Source organism: Psammomys obesus, unplaced genomic scaffold (genome assembly GCF_907164565.1).
Source record: "Psammomys obesus unplaced genomic scaffold, mPsaObe1.curated_primary_1811, whole genome shotgun sequence".
In the NCBI taxonomy this organism is placed as follows: Eukaryota; Metazoa; Chordata; class Mammalia; order Rodentia; family Muridae; genus Psammomys; species Psammomys obesus.
The window spans coordinates 542,026-562,543 of record NW_026586383.1 but is presented as its reverse complement, the minus strand read 5'-3'; the positions used below and the strand labels follow the sequence as shown (position 1 = coordinate 562,543).

Here is a 20,518-nt window from a genome sequence, read left to right as displayed (position 1 = left end):
TTTAAGTGTATTAGCCATGTAAATACTTCTCTGTAGAAGGTAAGTGCCAATCTCCCAGCACCTCCCATTTATAGAGAAGACATAGAAGATCAAGTAACTGGATGAAGTTCATCTAGCTAAATCAACCAATCCCAACCCAAGCAGTGAGCTTCAAAATGACACACTATTTAAATGGAACTATAGACTACCACAACATGAAAACATCTTTGGGGCTGAGTGTGAGGCCACCTCCCTGCAATCCTAGTACCTGGCAAGCAGTAAGAAACATGAAGATTATAAATCTGAGGGCAGCCTAGGCCACATATTAAGTTTTAGGCCAATTTAAGATACAAAGCATCTTGTGTTAAAGAGACTAAAGAAGAGGAAAGCATCTTTGAGATATTAAGGTCTGCTTTCCTCTCTGTTATCCTAAAATCCAAGACATGTCTAACCTGGGGGATGCAACTGGCTAGAGTGAGGTTCCCTTGGCAGATAAGTCTCTGTATAGCTTCCTTCTGCCTCCTTCTGGACATGGTGGCTTCCTAACAGCCCAGTCCTGGCAGTTGTGCCACCAAAACAGGCAACCAGCCTGATAGTTTTTCTCAGTAGTCACTCTTTCAACAAATATTTGAGCATCAGCTCAGGGCCAGACATTATGCAAGGCCCAGTGGTGCACAAGACAGACAAGATCTCTGCTCTCAAAATTTGCATTCCAGTCGGGGAGCCAAAACAGGCCAGGTGGTCTTTAGAAGGCACTAAACAAGGGGGAAAGAGACTTACTCAGAAAGTAGGGAAGACAGCTGAGGATCAGGGTCTAGTGAAGGGGCTGTAGGTGCCATGTCAGACCACGAAGGTGGCAAAATGAAGGCCCTGAAACAGCCTAAAAAGCAAGCCAAGGAGATGGACAAGCAGAAACAGAAAGAGGAGCAGTAACTTGAGGAGCTAAAAGCCAAGGCCATGGGGAATGGCCCCTGGTCAGAGATGGAATTAAGAAATGTGGCAAGAAGTAAGCTGTTCTTCATTATCTGAGGTGATGGTGACCCTCTTCCATTCCTATTTAAACATGTGGATTCCCTGCCACAACATCTTTGCCACCTACAGCTAGAATGAAGTGTTATCCTGAAGGCTACTGTACACTGTAATAAACTTTTGTAGTAAAATAAAAAGAAAGTAGGGAAGACCTCAAGCCACACCCCAGTGAGGACTGAGGCGGAGCGATTCTGAGCTGAGAATTAGGGCCACATTACTCCATGCTGTAGATCTTCCCAACAACTTCCTGTTAACTTAATTTCTACCCTCTTCATTTTTGCCTATCCATCACCTAACCACCGCAGTCCTTGGGGCTAGGCCACCCAGTCAGCAATCTTACAGTCACCTTAGACCCCAGGGGTCATCCTTTCAGAAGCACCTTAACCTGTTAATCTGCCCTTCTGTTAACTTCTCTTAGTACCCTTAGGCACCCGGCAGTCAGGATGCCTCAGTGTCTCTCCAGTCTATTACCCTTTGTTAGCTCACGCATGTTAAGCACATGCTCTGTCATGTAGGTCCCCAGAAACAGCTCTAGGTGTTGTCCTACCAGTATAAGGTGATTAGATCAGCAGTGCCCCAGGGAAGGACTGAGACTTAAACAAACAAACAAACAAACAAAAAACAAAAACCTGTTCGGCTGGGCACATTTAATCCCAGCACTCAGGAGGCAGAGGCTGGCAGATCACTGTGGGTTTGAGGCCAGCCTGGTCTACAAATCGTCCAGGACGGCCTGGGCCTGGAAACCCTGTCTCAAGGGGAGAGGGACAGGGCAGTATACTGTATTTTGATGTGTTGTAAATTTTTTTTCTGATTTTTCAAGACAAGGTTTCTCTGTGTAGTCCTGGAACTCTATAGAACAGGCTGGTCTTGAACTCACAGAGATCTGGCTGCCTCTGCCTCCCAAGTGCTAGGATTAAAGGAATGAGCCACCATCACCTGGCAGTGTGCTGCAATTTTTATTTTCATTATCTAAAGGTATTTTTTAACTCCTCACTTCTTTGACTCATTGGCTTTAATTTCTATATATTTGTGAATTCTTCTGTTTTCTTCCTGTTACTTATCTTATTTTGGTTTATTTCCACTAGAGTCAAAAAAGGAACTTTTTGGAACTTCTAAAATTAGCATTTGCTTGTAGCTAACACCTGGTCTGCTTGTGGAACCTGTGCACTCAGGGATAAGTGTACTCTGTGGCTGCTGGGTGAAGTGCTCTGTTTATGTGGTTGTGTTGAACCTCTGTTTCCTTACTGACCTTAGCTGGTTGTTGCTTTTTTGTATTTTATGTACTGTTTATTTTGAGCTAAGTCTCATGTAGCCTAGGCTGCCTTACACTCTTGATCCTCCTACCTTTACCCTGTCAGTGTTGGGATCATAGGCATGTGCCACTGTGCCTGGCTCCTGTCTGGATATCATATCCATTACTGAAGTAGAAGACTGAAATCCCCATCATTACTATAAATGGTCTGTCTGGGGGCTCTGTTGTCAGTTATGTATGCTTATTGATATTATATCCTCCTTTTATAGAACAGTTATCATTTTTATGTCCTTTGCCTTTTTTAACTTTAAGTTTATTCTATGAGAATAATAACACCCTTCCACATCTCCTTTGGTTATTATCTGAAACTCTTCTAGCATATCATTTTCTATCTTTGTGATCTGGTATTTAAATTATTGTGCCTATACATAAGGTAATTTTTTATTTTATTTTATTTTATTTTTCTTTTTAGTTACATTTTGTTAACTCTGTGTCCCAGCTGTATCCCGCTCCCTCATTCCCTCCCCAAACCCACACTCCCTCCCTGGTCTCCTCCCTGCCCCTTTCCAAGTCCACTGATAGGGGAGGACCTCCTCCCCTTTCATTTGACCCTGTTTTATCAGGTATCTTTAGGGCTGGCTGCAAAGTCCTCCTCTGTAGCCTAACAGTACTGCTCCTCCCCTGGGGGGGGGGGGGGATCAAACAGCCTGCCCTTGAGATCCTGTTAGAAATAGTCCGTGTTCCCCTTACTTTGGAAAACTACTTGGTTACTGAGCTACCATGGGCCACATCCGAGCAGAAGTTCTAGATTATATCCATAGATGATCCTTGGTTGAGTGTCAGTCTCAGAAAAGACCCTGTGCCCGGATATATTTGGTCCTTGTACAGCTCCTATCCTTTCCATATCATACTAACTTCCCTTCTTTCATATGATTCCCTGCACTCTGCCGAGGGTTTGGTTATGAGTCTTAGTGTCTGCTTTGAAACACTGCTAGGTAGAGTCTTTCAGATGCCTTTTGTGGTAGACTCCTGTCATAAGTTCAATGCACATCCCATTTGTCTTTCTAAATGAGGATTAATCACCTTCGCCTGTGTCCACTTTCTTGATTATCTTCTTTAGGTGTGTAGATTTCATTATGTTTATCATATCTTGTAGGTCTATATAAGCGAGTATATACCAAGTTTCAATCAATAAATGGGACCTCATGAAACTGAAAAGCTTCTGTAAAGCAAAAGACACTGTCATCAAAACAAATAGACAGCCTATTGGGAAAGATTGGGAAAGAATCTTCACCAACCCTTTATCTGACAGAGGGCTAATATCCAGTATATATAAAGAACTAAAGAAGCAGAAAAGCAGCAAACCAAGTAATCCACTTAAAAAATGGGGAACAGAGCTAAACAGAGAATTCTCGAAAGAGGAACATCGAATGGCAGAGAAACACTTAAAGAAATGCTCAACCTCATTAGCCATTAGGGAAATGCAAATCAAAACGACCCTGAGATTTCACCTTACACCCATCAGAATGGCCAAGATGAAAAACTCAAGTGATAGCACATGCTGGAGAGGTTGTGGAGAAAAAGGAACCCTCCTCCATTGCTGGTGGGAATGTAAACTGGTTCAACCACTTTGGAAGTCAATCTGGCGCTTTCTCAGACAACTAGGAGTAGTGCTACCTCAAGACCCAGCTATACCACTCCTAGGTATATACCCAAAATTTGCTCAAGTACACAACAAGGACATTTGTTCAACCATGTTCGTAGCAGCTTTATTTGTAATAGCCAGAACTTGGAAACAACCCAGATGTCCATCAACGGAGGAATGGATACAGAAATTGTATTTTTACACAATGGAATACTACTCAGCAATCAAAAAGGAGGAAATCACGAAATTTGCAGGCAAGTGGTGGGATCTAGAAAAGATCATTCTGAGTGAAGTATCCTAGAAGGAGAAAGACAAACTTGGTATTTTTAAAATTTTTAAAGATTTTATTTATTTTTATTTTATGTATATGAGTGTTTGCCTTACTGTATTTCTGTGCACCACAAGCGAGTGCTGGGAATTGAACCCTGGTCCTCTGGAAAAGCTGCTATTGCTTTTAAATACTATGGCATCCTTCCAGTCTCCAGTAATTTATGTATACGGTGTTTCACCTGCATGCATGTCTACATAGCACACGTGTGCAGTGCTTATGGAGGCCAGAAGAAAACAGGGCGTTAGAGCCCCTGGAACTAGAGTTACAGACAGTTGTAAGTTGCCATGTGGATGCTGGGAATCGAACCGTGGTCCTCTGGAAGAGCAGCCAGTGTTCTTCATCACTGAGCCATTGCTCCAGCCCCTATAGTGCTAGTTAAAGTGTCCTGTAGACAGACAGCATTCAGATAACTCTTACATTTTAATCTACCAGTCTCTTCTAACAGGAGAGCTTAACTGACTTCACTTAATGTGATTATATAAAAATATACTTAGGCTATTTCATTGTTTATTTTCTATATATTATTTGGTTTTTGTTCCTTAAAAAAATTACTTATTTATCTGGGTAGTGGTAGTGCAAGCTTTTAGTCCCAGCACTGGGGAGGCAGAGGCAGGCAGGTCTTTGAGTTCAGTTCCAGCCTGGTCTACAGAGCAGTCTCAGATTAGCCAGGGCTACCCAAAGAAACCCTTTCTTAAAAAACACCCAAAACAACAACATAAACCTATTTATTCACTGACTCCCATGGTGAGCATTCTGATTCCCTATTTCCTTTTTTATAGATATTAATTTGGGCTGAGGAGGCTGAGAAAGGGTCTTATGTAGCCCAAGTTAACCTCAAAAATTGCTGCAGAGCTAAGGATGGTCTTGAATTCTTTTTTTTTCCCCTAAGATTTTTTTATTGTATGTGTGTGGATGTTTTACTTAAATACATGTTTATATAGCATGTGTGTGCAGGGCCTGAAGAGCTGATAAGAGGGCATCAGATCCTCCTATAAATGAAGTTGCAGGCAACTGTTGCCTGCTGCGTGGATGCTGGGAACTGACCTGGGTCCTCCAGGAGAACAAGTGCTGGGGCTGGAGAGATGGCTCAGTGGTTAAGAGCACTATTTGCTCTTCCTAAGGACCCGAGTTCAATTCCCAGTACCCACATAGCAGTTCACACCTGTCTGTAACTCCAGGCCTGACACTCTCAAACCAATGCACATAAAATAAAGTAAATTAAATAATAATAATAATAATAATAATAATAATAATAATAAAGAACAAGTGCTTTTAAGCACTGACCCTCTCTTCATCTCTGATCTTGAATTCTTGATCCTATCTCCACCTCCCGAACGTAGGATTACAGGTCTATACCACCATATCTGGCTCAAACTGATTTGTAGTTTTTTATTTTGTACAATTAGAGGTTGAACTGAGAGCCTCATATTTGTGTCTACCACTGAGCTACATCCTCTGTTCTCCACCTATGTTTAAAAGTTACTGGAAGTCATCCTGGAGACTTAACACTGGCATCTTAAGTCTATAATGGCATGCTTTGAATAATGTTTTGTAACTTTTTAAATATTTATTTATTTATTTTTGTAAGTGTAAGCCAGAGGACAATTTGTAGGAGTTTTTTTTTTTTCTTTCTTCCATATGAGTCCTGGAGATTAAACTCAGGTTATTAGGCTTGCTGGCAAATACCACCACCTGTGAGTCATTTTGTCAGCCCAGATAACATTTGTTTGTTTTTTGAGACAGGTTCTCTCTATATATCTGGACTCAAACTCAGACATTTCCCTGCCTCTGCCTCCCAAGTGCTGAGAGTGAAGGAGTATATCATTATACCCAACACTGAATAATGTTTTAAAATAGATATGGCAATCATAAGAAACTATCAGCTGATTTAAAGGTAAAATTACTGAAATCAGCACTGGTAAGGCACTCACTCAGCTTCTGATGTTTTAGTTTTTCTTTCACTGTTTTCTCATGGCAGTGCCAGGAACTGAATCTAGGACCTTGTACAAAGCAGAAAAGTGCTCTACCATTAAGCTATAGTCTCAGCCCTCTTTTTACTTTCTATTCTGAAACAGGGTCTCACTAGGTTTCCCGGGCTGGCTTTGAACTTTTGATACTGTATTGGCCCAAGTAGACTCCCTGATTGAGGTCTTCAAATCACTTCCTTGTATAAACAGGTTTAGACTAAAGTCCAGACTCCTCTGTGTGGCTTACAGGGTCCTATTAGTACCAGAAGCCTCCTCTCTCATGCTGTCCTGACATCCCTGTGGGCCACGTTTCGCTGCTTTGCCTGTATAGCCTTATGTCTATATCTGGCCAGGCAAGATATCACCAGGGACTGGCAGACCCTAAACTCACCCTTTCTGCTCATTCTGGGTATGTGACCCAACTCTCAATGGCTACTACTTGCCCCTCTTTGCCCGAAAATGTTCTACTGCTGCTGGAGGGCACTGCCTCAGTGAGACAGGCCATGAGTTCTGGAGGTCAGTGCTAACTGGATGCAGCCCCCAACCAGTGGCCAGCGCTGCTACTATACAGATTGGAAGTTGTAAGAGCACAGCCCACAGATCAAATCTAGCCATGGCCTATTTTTGTTTGTTTTTTGGTGTTCTACTAAGCACACACCACTATGACCTCCATTTTTTTTTCTTTTTCAGCATGTTAGTTAAGAATATTTTAAAGTATTTCCTCGTGTCTTTAAAGATATATAAAAAAGAAACCCTCCCTTATCAGTGGACTTGGGGAGGGGAGTGTGGGGAGAAGGGGGAGGAAGGGAGGGATTGGGAGGGGAGGAGAAAGGGAACTAGAGGGGGAATACAAAGTAAATAAAGTATAATTAAAAATTTAAAAAAAGAATAAAAGAATTGAAAAGAAAAAAGATATATAAAAAAAAATAAGAAAATCAGACAATTTAACAGACTACATGTGTCCTGAAAATCTTAAAATATTTTCTATCTGTCCCTTTATGGAGTGGAGAACACCTGGCTGGGCCCCCAGGAGGAAGTGCTGTGAGATTCTTAGTGTCCCAGCTGCTCAGGGTGCTAAGCTGCCAGAGGACAGGCCTTCCCTGCTATCTCCTGCCCCTGCTAGTGCTCATTTCATCGTGTATAAAAGCTACTCAAGTTCAAATGTTTGTCTAGGAGGAAGCCCAAACTAAAACTCTGTCTTATAAATGAAGGCAGGTAGAACAATAAGTTACACTGTGGTCCTGAAAGACAAGTCCTCCTCCCTCCTCTCAGGGTCAGGTCTCGGCCACTAGCTACCCTGTCCCTTGAATCGCAGGACCCACTTTCTCCCTGCCTGGGTGCTATGACACTCTGGCAGAGGACTGAGTACAAAATCAAGGCAAAGTAGGCACAGGTGTGTCTCCAGGACAACAGCACCATAGAACATCTGGAAGACATTTTAGCCTGTCACCTGCTCCCATTCAAGTGTATTTTAATACTCCCCATGGTATTTCTTCCTGCTTTTTGAATAAGCAGCCCTGCATTTTCATGTAAGAGTGAGCCCCATTAACCACACAAACTTCTTAGCTCTCCAGTCCTTCCATTCGCACCCTCCAGTCACCTCTGCTGGGAATATTTGTAGACACTAGAGACGCTGCAGCCAAGAAATGATCAAAGAAGATGTCACATGAGACACCATCTTGGAGATATCAGGAGTGGGATATTCACATTCTCATTCTCTAATTGTGTTTGTTTTTCAAGACAGGGTTTCTCAGTGTAACCCTGGCTGTCCTAGAACTCACTCTGTAGACTTGGCTGGCCTCAAACTCAGAGATCTGCCTGTCTCTGCCTCCTAAGTGCTGGAATTAAAGGCATGCATCACTACCATCTGGCCACCTCTCCCAATTTTTTTTAATTAAAATTTATTTTATATGTACAGGTGTTTTGCCTGCATATATGTCTGTGCAGTGCTTGAGTCCCTGGTGCCCAGAGAAGCCAAAAGATTCCCTCGAGATGGAGTTACAGATGATTGTGAGCAGCAGTGTGAGTAATAAACCTGGGTCCTCTAGAAGGGCAGCAAGTGCTCTTAAGTGCTGAGCCATCTCTACGGCCCTTTGCTTTTGTTTATCAGACAAGGTCTCATTGCATAGCCCTGTCTGGCCTGAAATGTACTATGCAGAGCAGGCTGGCCTTGAACTCACAGAAACCCAACAGAGAGCCTCGTTGGGACTACAAGTGTACCCCCAAACCCAGCTGACTCACTAGTCCCTCATTTCCCAGGGGTGAACAGTACAAGACTAGAAGAATCAGGTAGTGAAAGATGGAAGGGTTTTCCTTCTACTTGAGTGAATCCTTGGTGACGAAGCAAGGATTGTATTTGGAGAATTTTTACAGTGTTTATATATAAGACCAGAAAAGGAGGCTCTTGCTTTGAATGTTCAACCAGGCAGTGTCATGAACAGGTACGAAGAGCTAGCCACTTGGCTTCTCCAGATTGAAGACTTTAGAGCAGAGGCCAGAGCTGCTTTGAAGCTCCATCAGGCACTCTGGTTCACCTAACTATAAACACAGACAGGCTTAAGTTACTCTGAATTTTTGTTGTTATTGTTATTTGTGAAACGAATATATAAATGTGTCTAAGCAGATGAAGAGGCAAGCCCACTGTGTATACAACAACCTGAGGTGTAGGCAGAAAGGGAGAAAGGGGTTGAGAAATACAGACCACTAAAGCAGAGATACACAGCCTCAGCTGAAGTTGCCAGCTCTCCTGAAAAGAAAAGCAAGAGGAAAAGGGACCAAGTTTGTCCTAAAGCTCCTGCAAGACTATCATCCTCCAGAGGCTTGGTAAGATTTCAGCATGATACCAACTTCCTCTCTGCGCTGAACTCTACCTTCCTGTACCCTTTTCCTTACTTCATAGTGCACCCACGCCCACCCACACTTACTGGGAAGGTCTAAGGCAAAAGTCTCCTTCCTTGCTGGGCCACCCACTGGTCCCAGGAGCCTAACCTCTGTGAAATATAAACACAACTTTCGCTATAATGCCTATTTGCTACAAGTTTCATCAGATTTTCCCAGGGGAGAGAGGAACAGTCACTGCACTTAGGAGCCAGGCAGAAAATTTACCAAAGCCAATTTACAAGGCTCAGCTCTCAGGCTATATGAAGGCCTGTCCTCAGCTCTCAACCACGGCTGCTAGAGCCTCAGCACCAACTTACAGAAGAAAATCAGACCCCTGATGTTGTCTGAGAGGATCCTGACTCCCAGATACATAGCCTCTCTTTTTCTTTTTGCTTTTGGTTTTTCGAGACAGTTTCCCTGTGTAGCCTTGGCTGTCCTGGATTGCAGACCAGGCTGGCCTCGAACTCCCAGACATCTGCCTGCCTCTGCTTACCAGGCCCTGGGATCAAGGGCGTCACCACGTCCCACTACACAGCCTCTCAATCCTGATTCTTCAGCCTCAATGGAAAAAGGCACATTCCTCATCTGTCATTAGTTACTACCTCCACCCCCAGCCCAATCCTGCTCTGTTCATTTTGGGGAGCGACTTGGTGATGAACTGGGGTAAACACAGCTAAATTGCTGTAGCTCAGAAAGTTACTGGATCTGAGTAGGGATATTAAGTGCAGAGGTCCTTTGGGTCTATGCTTAACAAATCTCATCTAAGAAATAAAAAGCAACAGTTAAATGGAGCCTGAATATCTAACACAGTTACTAAAAGCTGGCTGCTATCCATGCTTTGTTTCCTCTAGGCAACTCAAGGCTGACAAAAAGAAGTTGTTCCAAAAGAAAAACTTCCCAGAACAGAAGATGACACTGAGGTTTGTATGCCTATGTCCAAGATCTCAATGAGCTCCTCGGAGAAGAAGGGAAATAAGTAAGAACATCTCTATGGCACAGCTCAGAGAGAGCAGACTATCTCCAAATCCCCCCATGATAAGCACCCAGGAAACAATCCTGTACTATGAGGGTGAAGAGCCCACACTGCTACAGGTCTGACAGATTCCCACTTTGTAAGATTAGACACTACCAATCATCCACTTAATTCCCTTCCTATCAGGTGTGAGAAACTGCCCAGGACTTCAAAACAGAGCTGTGCTCCTGGAGTAGAGATACTGGAGTTTTCCAGAGGGCCTATCTGGTTAGCCTTCTGAAGGCACCAGCCTGGGTGCTATTCATGCCAAAAGGCATTCCGTTAAGGCTGTTGAGATGGCTCAGTGGGTCAAGGCACCTGCTGACAAGGTGAACTTGAGTTCCATCTATCAGCCCCACATGGTGCACGGAAAGTTTTCTTTGGCACACACCTTTAACCTCCACACTTGGGAGGCATGCACAGGCTAATCTCAGTGAGTTCCAGGTACACACAAATGGTAATAGCTTAGAGCTTCCCAGTGTGTGGTCCCCAGCCCACCAGTCTGGGAGTAGTCCACCTTCCATATGGTTCTGACAATCCTGCATGTCTTGGAGCCTGCCTTGTCCTATAAACCAGCCTAGACAAGTAAAACACTAAAGAAACATACCAGTTAACAGAGATTTTGATTTTGTTAGTCTGGTTTGTTTTTTGTTTTTTTGTTTTTTTGTTTTTTTTAATAGCTAGACTCTCACAGCACTCCTAATTCACCATGTAGCATGTGTCTCTGTAAGTATTTTATCATATGTAACACAGTCTGGTAGATTTTAAACATCAATATAGACTGAGCCACAGTGGTAAGAGGCGGGTAACAGAGGCCACAGGAACAAGCACCAGAGTTCTAGAGGCCAAATTTAGTAGCGGTAAGAACCAGGCATGTCACTAAATTCCAACCCCTTTGTTGAAAGACGAGAAAACTGGACCATTTCCTAAGTATTGTGAGGACAAACGAGAAATTTAATTATATTCCTGACATGGTACCAGGAAAGAAGCTCTCAATGAATGATATTCATCTTTCTTACTGTAAATTAGGGGAAAGTCTATGGTCTTCACAACAGATCTGAACAGAAGGTTCAGTCCTGAGCTAGACTTCTAGCACAGCAATGTATACAGTTAACCTGGGAAACCTGGGCACGCACACATCTGCTAGGAACTGAACCTAGGTAAAGCATGACAAAGCTCTACCCCTGAGCTACACCCAAACCTGGAAAAGAGAATTATGTCTAGAGAAAATGATGTTAAAATAGGCTCTTTACATGTCTGACAATGTCTTATGGTTAAAGAGGCCACCTTACATCAAGCCCCTCATTTTTCAAAGTCATGATCAGTTAATCTTTAGGCTTCTATGAGGCCTGTGAAAGACAAGCAAGAAACACAAGCTTCTATGGCTTTTACTACAGACCCTGCAACACAGCAGGTCCCAAGAATTGACGAGAGATGAGAAGAAGGCTCCATATGAACATGAGGAAATGACAACAGTAGAGAAGCAAGTCTTTGGAGCCAGCCTGTAGAAGGTGTCCAATGAGCTGTTCAAACGCACTTTACCTTTCAGCACTTGAAGGTTCCTGCTATTAACTAACACTAAAGGAAAACAGCCACTGCTAGGAAAGAAAATAGAAGAGTATGCCTTTCAATTTTCTTTTTTTTTAAAAGATTTTATTTATTTATAGACATGAGTACACGCCTTCGTGATCAAAGAGGGCATCAGATCACATTATAAATGGTTGTGAGCCATATGTGGTTGCTGGGAATTGAACTCAGGACCTCTCTGGAAGAACAGACAGTGCTCTTAACCACTGAGCCATTTCTCCAGCCCCTCAATTTTCTTTTTTAAGCTTTATTTACTTATTATTATTTATACAACATTCTGCCTGCACAACAGATATCATTATAGAATGGTTGTGAGCTACCATGTGGTTGCTGGAAATTGAACTCAGGACCTTTGGAAGAGCAGCCAGTACTCTTAACCTCTGAGCCATCTCTCCAACCCGCCTTTCAATTTTCTTGCAGTTTCTTAGAAGGAGAAAAATGTCACCAGACTATTTTTCTTTTTTTTTTTTTCTTCAAAGAATGTTCTCTTACTGGCATTTACAAATTTCTCCCAGAAGTCTCTACTATGCAGTTCCAATAAGTATCCTTAAGTCCCCACTACACAAAAATCTACAGTGTCCCAGAGCTCCATCATAGTTAGGGTTAGTGAACTCTAACTTCATATCACACTGTTCTACCAGAGAGGGCAAAACAGAAACATACCAGCAGGCTAGGATGCAGAGCCCTGTGAAGAGGATGATGGGGATGGGGTAGGAAGCACAGAACAGCCCATGGTTGTAGAAGGCCTGAGATATCTTCTCACGCAGCCTTTCGGTCAGGGTCATCCTCAGCTAAGTCACCTTGTTGCCATCCCGGAAAGTGACCATGGATCAGCCCGGAAGATGTTGGCTACCAATGACAATGGACATCCTCTGCAGGTACCTAACCAGAAGGGAGAAAAGGAAGTTAACATTAAGTACTGGGGGCTGGAGAGATGGCTCAGAAGTCAGAAGCACTGGCTGCTCTTCCAAAGGACCCAGGTTAATTCCCAGGACCCACATGGCAGTTCACCACTATCTGTAACTCCAGTTCCAGGGAATCCAAGACCCTTACACAGACATACATGTAAGAAAAAAATAATTTTTTAAGGCACTTGGTTCTGTACAACAGGACTGTCACAGACAGGGGACAGTTATGTGGCTAGAAGCTGGTTTCAGAATATGTAGGGTCTGCAGATATGAGTCTCAATACAGGTACATGCATACATACAGCCCTGGTACCTTTTTAGGTGAGTATGGGCTGCTCTCTTGATGCAGGAGCTAGTTCTCTGTAGATACTAAAAGGGAAGAGAGCTCATAGTAAAAACTACAACTTGCTCATCAGTGTTGCAGTGAGAACAAAGACTAAGGTTAAAAAGATTGAGGGTTAGCATAGGAAGGTCTGCAACACTGAGCAAGTTAAGTAAGCGGGCTTAGAGTTGAGGATGAGATAACCAATCTAGACAGTAAGAGGAGGGATATGGCTCCTAGCCAGCTCTCCACCCCCACACCTCTGAGGCAACTGAGAAATATATGTGAGGTGCCATTATCCTTTCATACAGTCTTGCTTCTAATGTACCTAATAATAACAGACTAAATTTTAAGTAAGGATGGCTTCTAACAAGAAGATCCTGCCTAAAAGATCACTTCAGAGCACCCTACAGTCAAGAAGCTAAACATGAGTCAACCAAGAAAGACTGCGGCTGCCAACAGTGGCTGTGACAGAGGCAACACTCTGCTATGGTAAAGCTATAGGCCATCACCTAAGTGTGAAAACCCAGCTCAGTATAACAGCACTTACACACCTGCAAGGCGGAGGGCAACAACACAGTTAGCTAAGCGACTAACAGCAAGTAGACCATCAGGGTCAGTAACTAACAAAGCTGGAGGTGCACAGAGAGGGCCTTCACCCACCCCTCAGAGCGCAGCACATCAACAGTGAGCGCCCCACACGAGAGCCCAGAGACCCAACCAAGCTCAGCAGGTCTTCAGCTAGTCTCCATCATAGCCCTATAAAACCTCCAAACTAGGAAGTTCAGTGGCTTCTTCCTCTCTTGAAAACCCTTCCCTCTTTTGGGAGTTTCTATCACTTTCCCTTACTTTCTCACCTTTCCTCAATGTCTTACTTTTCTGTAGTAACTGTTCATAAAGCTTGTTTCTATTCTGCAAACTCCAAGAGTCCACCTTTTTCATTTTCACCAGCATGAGGCAATGAACTTGGAGCAACTTTTTCAAGTGGATCTTTAATGGCTGTTGAGTGCCCACTATCACAGGTCACTAGGTCATAAACAGCAGGGCTGTGAAAGGTCCTGACTCTCTCAAACACTGAATCACTCTCACCAGACCAACCAAGGAAGCCAAGAACTTCCTTTCTAGCTCAATCCTCAACCCTCTGCCCACATTAGGATTTTTGCTTTTATTTATTATTTTTTTTTTCAGATGCTAAGAATCAAACCCAGGCCCTCACAAAAGCTCACCAAATGCTCTACCACTGAGCCACACACATTCAACCCCATTTCAGGCATTTGTGAAAGACCACTGGGGTGGGGGCCACAGGCAAGCATGACTCCATAACAGACAACACTTTCTGCTGCTCTGCCAAATGGTTGCTCTGAACATTCTCCTGTCCTCTCCTGTGCACAGGCCAGACTGAGAGAAATCCTTAGAAAAATCTTGGCAAAGAAATGTACATCCTCAAACCCACTCCCAAACAAGCTGTGATTACTAATAAAGGCTGTTCAGTTAAATCACCAAAAAGCTTAGGACCTTGAAATAACAGTCACCAAACTAAATTTACTCAAAGGTAGTAGTATTGGGCTGCAGTCTATTCTTGATCCCACAGTTGTTCCTTAGGAGCTAAGGGCAGACGAATCCTACTGTTCTGCCTGCTGTCAGCTGTCTCCTTTTTAAAGTAACAGCAGCCCACTGGGACTCACAGACTCCTACTAGGTCCACAGGGCCTGGCTATTAGTCAAAGTCCACTACCTTGACTCAGGCCGTAACAGCTGGGCCGCACTCCCTGGACACTGGCTTCTGAACAGAATGGAGGAAGAACTGGCTATTAATGGTGGTTCTTATTCACCCGCACCAAGATTGTTGCTCCCAAGATCCCCAGGCTGTTTTGGCTCCAGTCCTTTCTGAAGACTGGCTCATCAACTTTTTTTCCCAGTCTATAAGCCACCCCATAACCTTCCAATAAATCCTTTTTCTTGTCCTAACTTAATTTAAGTTAATTTGTTATTTGCTACTAATTTTAAACCAAGCAAAATAGAAAATTCTTAAAGAAAGGCAAAGAATCTAGAATTCTCTTTTTGGTATAGTTCTCTAGTGGGTTCAAGTTTAAGTTTACTTCTGTTCCATGTTGCTGTTTCCTTGGTCTATGCTATTGAGAACTTGCTCAGACATGTGTCTTGGCTTGATTAAGCTCACTGATGACAATCCAGGCTATAAAGATGACTCCTCAAGTGCCAAGACCAGAAATCAGAAGCAAAGGGAATCACATCTTAACTAATTCACAAATTAATAGGAATGCCACCTTCTACCTTCCTAGAAGCATTAGACTTCAGGCACACATCCGATTCTCCAGCTGAGGAATCTTCTCTAAGGGTGTGCAAAGAGGTCCCTGTAGATCTCTTCACTAGACAGTGAACAGAGGCAGCAGATGAGTGCTGCTGGTAAGCGGAGCCAAAGCGTTCACAACAGCTCCACTGTTCAAGTGGCTCACCCTCAAATGACAAGTCAACGAAGTCTCCAGCAAAGGACCTGCTCAACAGTGGGCCACCTGCAGAGACCCTGAGGAAGCAACTTACCCTCCCTCCGTCCCCTAAGGCAAAGCAAACACAAAGAAGTACACCTGCCAGAGACACAGACAGGCTACCATAACTAGCTGCCTGAATCTCTTCCTTTAAATGCTTTACAAGACAAAACCCTCCAGCAAATTCTATACCTAATCCTTGTCTCTTTCCATGGCCTCTCTTGTAAACACATCAGCTACCCAGGAAAGGGACCCATCTCAACAGTCCAGCTCTTACACTTAAAATAACATGAGATGAACACTAAAGCTAATATTCACTTCCATTCTGTAGCCAATACAAACATCTCTCAACTTTCACTGATATCATTTACACTAACTGTAGATTATCAGAGCATATGGAAAACAAATCTAAAATTTAGCTCATGGCACAGTTCACCTACCTGAACCTAGAAAGAGCCACTATGCATTTCTATAACCAATAGAAATTGTACTGCAAAGCTATTCCAAAGCACAATTTACCCAACCTGAACCAATAACCTGTTTTCCTACATTGCCCCAGAGGTTGCTTCAGATAAAAATCTACAGCCCTTCTCCCGAATTTAAAGAGACAGTCTTGCCCTGGAGGCCTAAGTAGACCATGTTACATAAAAACATAAGGAAAACAAAATAAAACAAAACAAAAACCTGGGCATGATGGCACAAGCCTTTAATCCCCAGCATGAAGGAGGCAGAAGCAGATGGATCTCTGAGGTCCTTCTCTGATTGAAACCAGTCTGGCCTGGTCTACAGAGCAAGTTTCGGGAAGGCTAGGGTTACACAGAAAAATCCTGTTTTGAAAAAAACAAAACAACAACAAAAACAAAGCAATTCTGCTTATGCCTTTGAGGAAGACCGTATATATAAGCAAAAATAAAGAAGCTTGTTATTAGAAGCCCAAGACAGGACTGCATAAGAGGCCTAGGAGAGGACAAACCCAGGCCAAGCCACACCAAGGAGCTCAAAAGATAGAAGGTACTAAGGAAAGAAATAAGTATGTGAGCAGAGGGGAAGAAACAGCATTCCCTATTACTCTGAACTCATCCCAAATGAGACTGTAAAACACAGAAGTTTGGGAAAGAGCACATACACAGTCTACTAACATATGAAGCAATTCATTTCCTATCCTCTTCTAGAATGTCTCATTTCCTTTAACTATTTTCTGGAATGCCTAGAAGAAAGAACGCTGGGATGTGTAGAACACGTACCTCCCATGCATGACGCTTGGGTTCAATCCCTAGTACTGTCAAAGAGGAGAAAGCACACTAGACGTGGCGGTACATACCTGCAACCAGAAGCACTTGGAAGTGGAGGCAGCAGGATCAGGAGTACAAGATTAGCCTTGACTAGAGATCAAGCTGAAGACCAAGATTGAGACTTGCCTCAACCTCTAGACCCCCACCACAAAAATAAAAGAAATTTCCAAATTATTTTCCACACCCCAATTACATATGCACAGCCTCAGCCTGGGCAGCGCTAATGGGTTCTCCATGCACTAATTCACCACCAGGGTGTCTTCCCAGGGAACGTCTCATTTCCTCTATCTTTTTTGTAAAGACTTATTTTAAATCATATGCATATACTTGTCTGAAAGAGGGCATGAGTGCATGTGGCCGGAGGCTTTAACTCTGCTAGATAAGGAGTTTCAGGTGCTCATGAGGTGCCCTATGGGTGGTGGGGACTGAACCTGGGTCCTTCGCAAGACGGCGTGTGTTCTTAACCACTGAGTGTCTCTCCGGCCAGAAATGTCTCATCTTCTAATTGTGTTATTTCTAAATTGTTAAGTAGTTTTTGAAAAAAAATGAAATATTAAGTCAGGCACAATAGCTTACACCTATAATCTCAGAACCTGGGGAGAGGCAAGAGGATTGCTAAAAATTCAAGATTAGCCTGGTCCATACAGCACGTTCCAGGCCAGCTAGGGCTATATACATACAGAACCTGCTTGAAAAAAAAAATTCATATACCATAAGAAAATCACCCACCATTTGAAGTGCTCACAGAAGTGAATTTTGCTGGCCTGCCTGCCATCAACTCCTAAGAAAAACCATATGCCCATTTGCTACTGTTCCCTGTTGCCTTCACCACTTCCACCCTGATACCTACCAGTCCACTTCCAGTCTCTACAGATACTCTTATTCTGGACATTTCAAACAGTGGGATCAGACACTGTCTCTGTGAATGCCTTCTTCCACCGTGTTTTCAAGGCTGAAGGATTGCTGCTGAGTTAGTGCTCCATTCGGTCTCCCCACTGACTAACTCTTCACTAAATGCACTTCAGTCACACTCTGCTTATCCATTCATCAGTTAACACACTCTGTAGTTTCTGCACTCCCCAGCTGCTGTGAATAATACACTAGTGAATATTCTTGCACACATTTTAAAAACGGAATTTAATTATTTTGGGTATATTAGTCTTTAGAAGTGGTACTCCTTGGCTAAAATGTAATTTTCTCCTAAAATGTGTTCTGTTTTACATTAAATATGTGGTATATCAGCTCATTTTGGATAAAATGTAAAGCTTAAGTCTAGGTTCACTCATTCCTCTCTCCCTCTCCCCCTCCTTCCCTCTCTCTCTCTCCTTCCACCTTAGCCCCCCACAAGGATAGTAATTTGCTTTAGCCTCATCTGTTGAAGACTCTCTCCCTTCTCCATTGAATTGCCTTGGCACCTCTGCTAAAAAAGCAATTGGTAGCCAGGTGTGGTGGCACACACCTGTAAATCCCAGCACTCTGGGAGGCAGAGGCAGATGGATCTTTGTGAGTTAAAGGCCAGCTTAATCTACAGAGTGAGTCCAGGACAGTGAAGGCTACACAGAGAAACCCTGTCTCAAAAAAACTGGAAAAAAAAAAAGCCATTGGTTAAATGGGTGTATGGGTACAAGTCTGTAATAGTTTCAGGAGGCAAAAGCAAGATTTCTTGAGTTTGTAAGTTCAAGACCAGCCTGAGAAACATGGAACATGCTATACCCACTCCCAAAAAACAAACAAACAAAACCTGCTATTCATGCATCTATCTGTGGATTCTCTATTTTTTTCAATGATCTATTGCTGATTACTATCAATTTTTTTTTTATTTGCTCATTCTTTTGAGATAGGATCTCACTGTATTGCCTTGGCCAGGCTGGTAGACCAGGCTGACCTCCAACTCATGAGATACATCTGCCTCTTTTTTCCAAGGGCAGGGATAAAAGGTGTGTACCAACATGCCCAGCTGCAACTATCAAATCTTGAAATGGACAGTGACTCTTTACATGCCATTCTCTTGTCTATACTTTTTGCAGTGCTGGACTTGAACCCAGAGCCTCGGTCATACTAGGCAAGGACTGTACCACTGGGCTATATCCGAAGTCTGGTTTTATCTGAGGCAGTGTCTTGCCCTATAGCTCACACTGGCCTTGAACTCTTGATCCTCCTGCCTTTGTTTACCTCATTTTGCCTAAAACAAATTATTTTATATATTCTAGCTTATTTGCCTCTCCAAACATTAATACGTTTTGAAATAATCCTGTTTACAGTCCACATCCATGAGAATTTCCATCACTTTTTTCCAAGATAGGGTCTCACTAGGAAGATCGAATTGGCCCTGAATTCTCAACCCTCCTGCTTCAGCCTTCCAAGTGCCGTGATTACAGGCCTCGTGTCACTGTGCTTGGCTTTTATTTTATATTTATTTTATTTTTAATCACATGTGGGGGAGATATATGCATGTAACTGTGGGTACCATGCAGGCTAGCAGCATCAGTACCACCTGATGTTGGTGCTGACAACTGAGCTCTGGTCCCCTGGAAAAGCAGTTTGTGCTCTTCATCAGTGAGCCTCAGATATGGGTAAAAGTTATATTAAATCTGTATATCACTCTGGGAAGAACTAACATATTTACTACATTGAGACTGCAAAGCCAAGTGCTTCTCCGTCTGTATTTTTTTTCTTTCTTTAGCATTATGTATTTTTTAGTACACAGGATTTATACAATACCTGTATATGTTTTTTAGATTTAGAAGGAAAATTACGGAAGGTTGTCCTCTGACTTACACACACACACACACACACACACACACACAAATAAAGTAAAATTTAAAAGGGAGAGAGAGACACACACATAGACAAACAGGTAAGCATCTGCAACTACACTGCACTCAAATTCCTAAGAGCCCAGATGTGGGCAGTGTCACCACGCTCCGCACGCCTCTACTAGAGAAGTATACTTCTGTCGAATTCCCAGTTGTTGAGTTCGTTGTTGTTTTGTTTGTTTTTAAAATTTGTTTATTTTTATTATTTACACATCGTTCTGCCTGCTCAGAAGAAGAGGGCATCAGATCTCAGTACAGATGGCTCTGAGTCACCATGTGGTTGCTAGGAATTCGACTCAGGACCTTTGGAAGAGCAGCCAGTGCTCTTAACCGCTGAGCCATCTCTCCAGCCCCATTCCCAGTTGTTTTTACTCTTAAAAATCTCTCTATTGCTACAGGTTATGAGGTCACCAAGCCTCATGTTACTGACACTGCTCCTCAGTTTACTACTGTAAATGAGCTAATTCACGTTAGACAAATCATGAGTTTTACTAACACATTTGATGCATCATTTGAATCTCTCATCTGAATTTCTCTCCCTCTCCCTCACAGTACAAGCACACTTTCTAATCTCAGTCCTCATCTTGTATTCACATCTGCACAGACACCAAGACAGAAACTTGGTAGTTTTCCCCTTCGCCAAACCCCACCAACCCTCCAGCTGAGTTGTTCCCTTTGCTACCCTTCTTGCCCTCTTCTGAGCTACTTCTCTCAATGGTCAAAAAGTACAAATTATACCTTAACCATTGGCCAGATCCCTTGTAGACTTAACAAAACCCAGATGTCTGTCGCTGTCTCCAAGGGCTCTGCAACACCCGCCCTGGTACTCCTCAACTTCACCTCATATCACCTCCCTGATTCTGTCCTTTTCCAATCCAAGTGCCAGCCTCATTTCCATCAAGGCCCTGGCACATCCTGTTCTCTCTGCTATTTGTCTTCTCTTTATAGGCTGGGTCTTTTACATCTATCCTATCTCAGGTCATTATACAAAGAACA

At 43.0% G+C, this 20,518-nt stretch overlaps 1 protein-coding gene across 3 annotated transcripts in view; it reads right to left on the bottom strand.

The window, feature by feature from the left end:
* Positions 1-20,518, bottom strand: part of Scap (SREBF chaperone) — a 59,749-nt gene that overhangs the window by 25,655 nt on the left and 13,576 nt on the right. For all 3 annotated transcript variants that reach the window (XM_055601854.1, XM_055601852.1, XM_055601853.1), the window contains exon 2: positions 12,346-12,564. In XM_055601854.1, coding sequence (XP_055457829.1) covers positions 12,346-12,467 — 122 coding nt within the window. In that variant the 5' untranslated portion in view covers positions 12,468-12,564. The remainder of the gene's footprint in view (positions 1-12,345; positions 12,565-20,518) is intronic.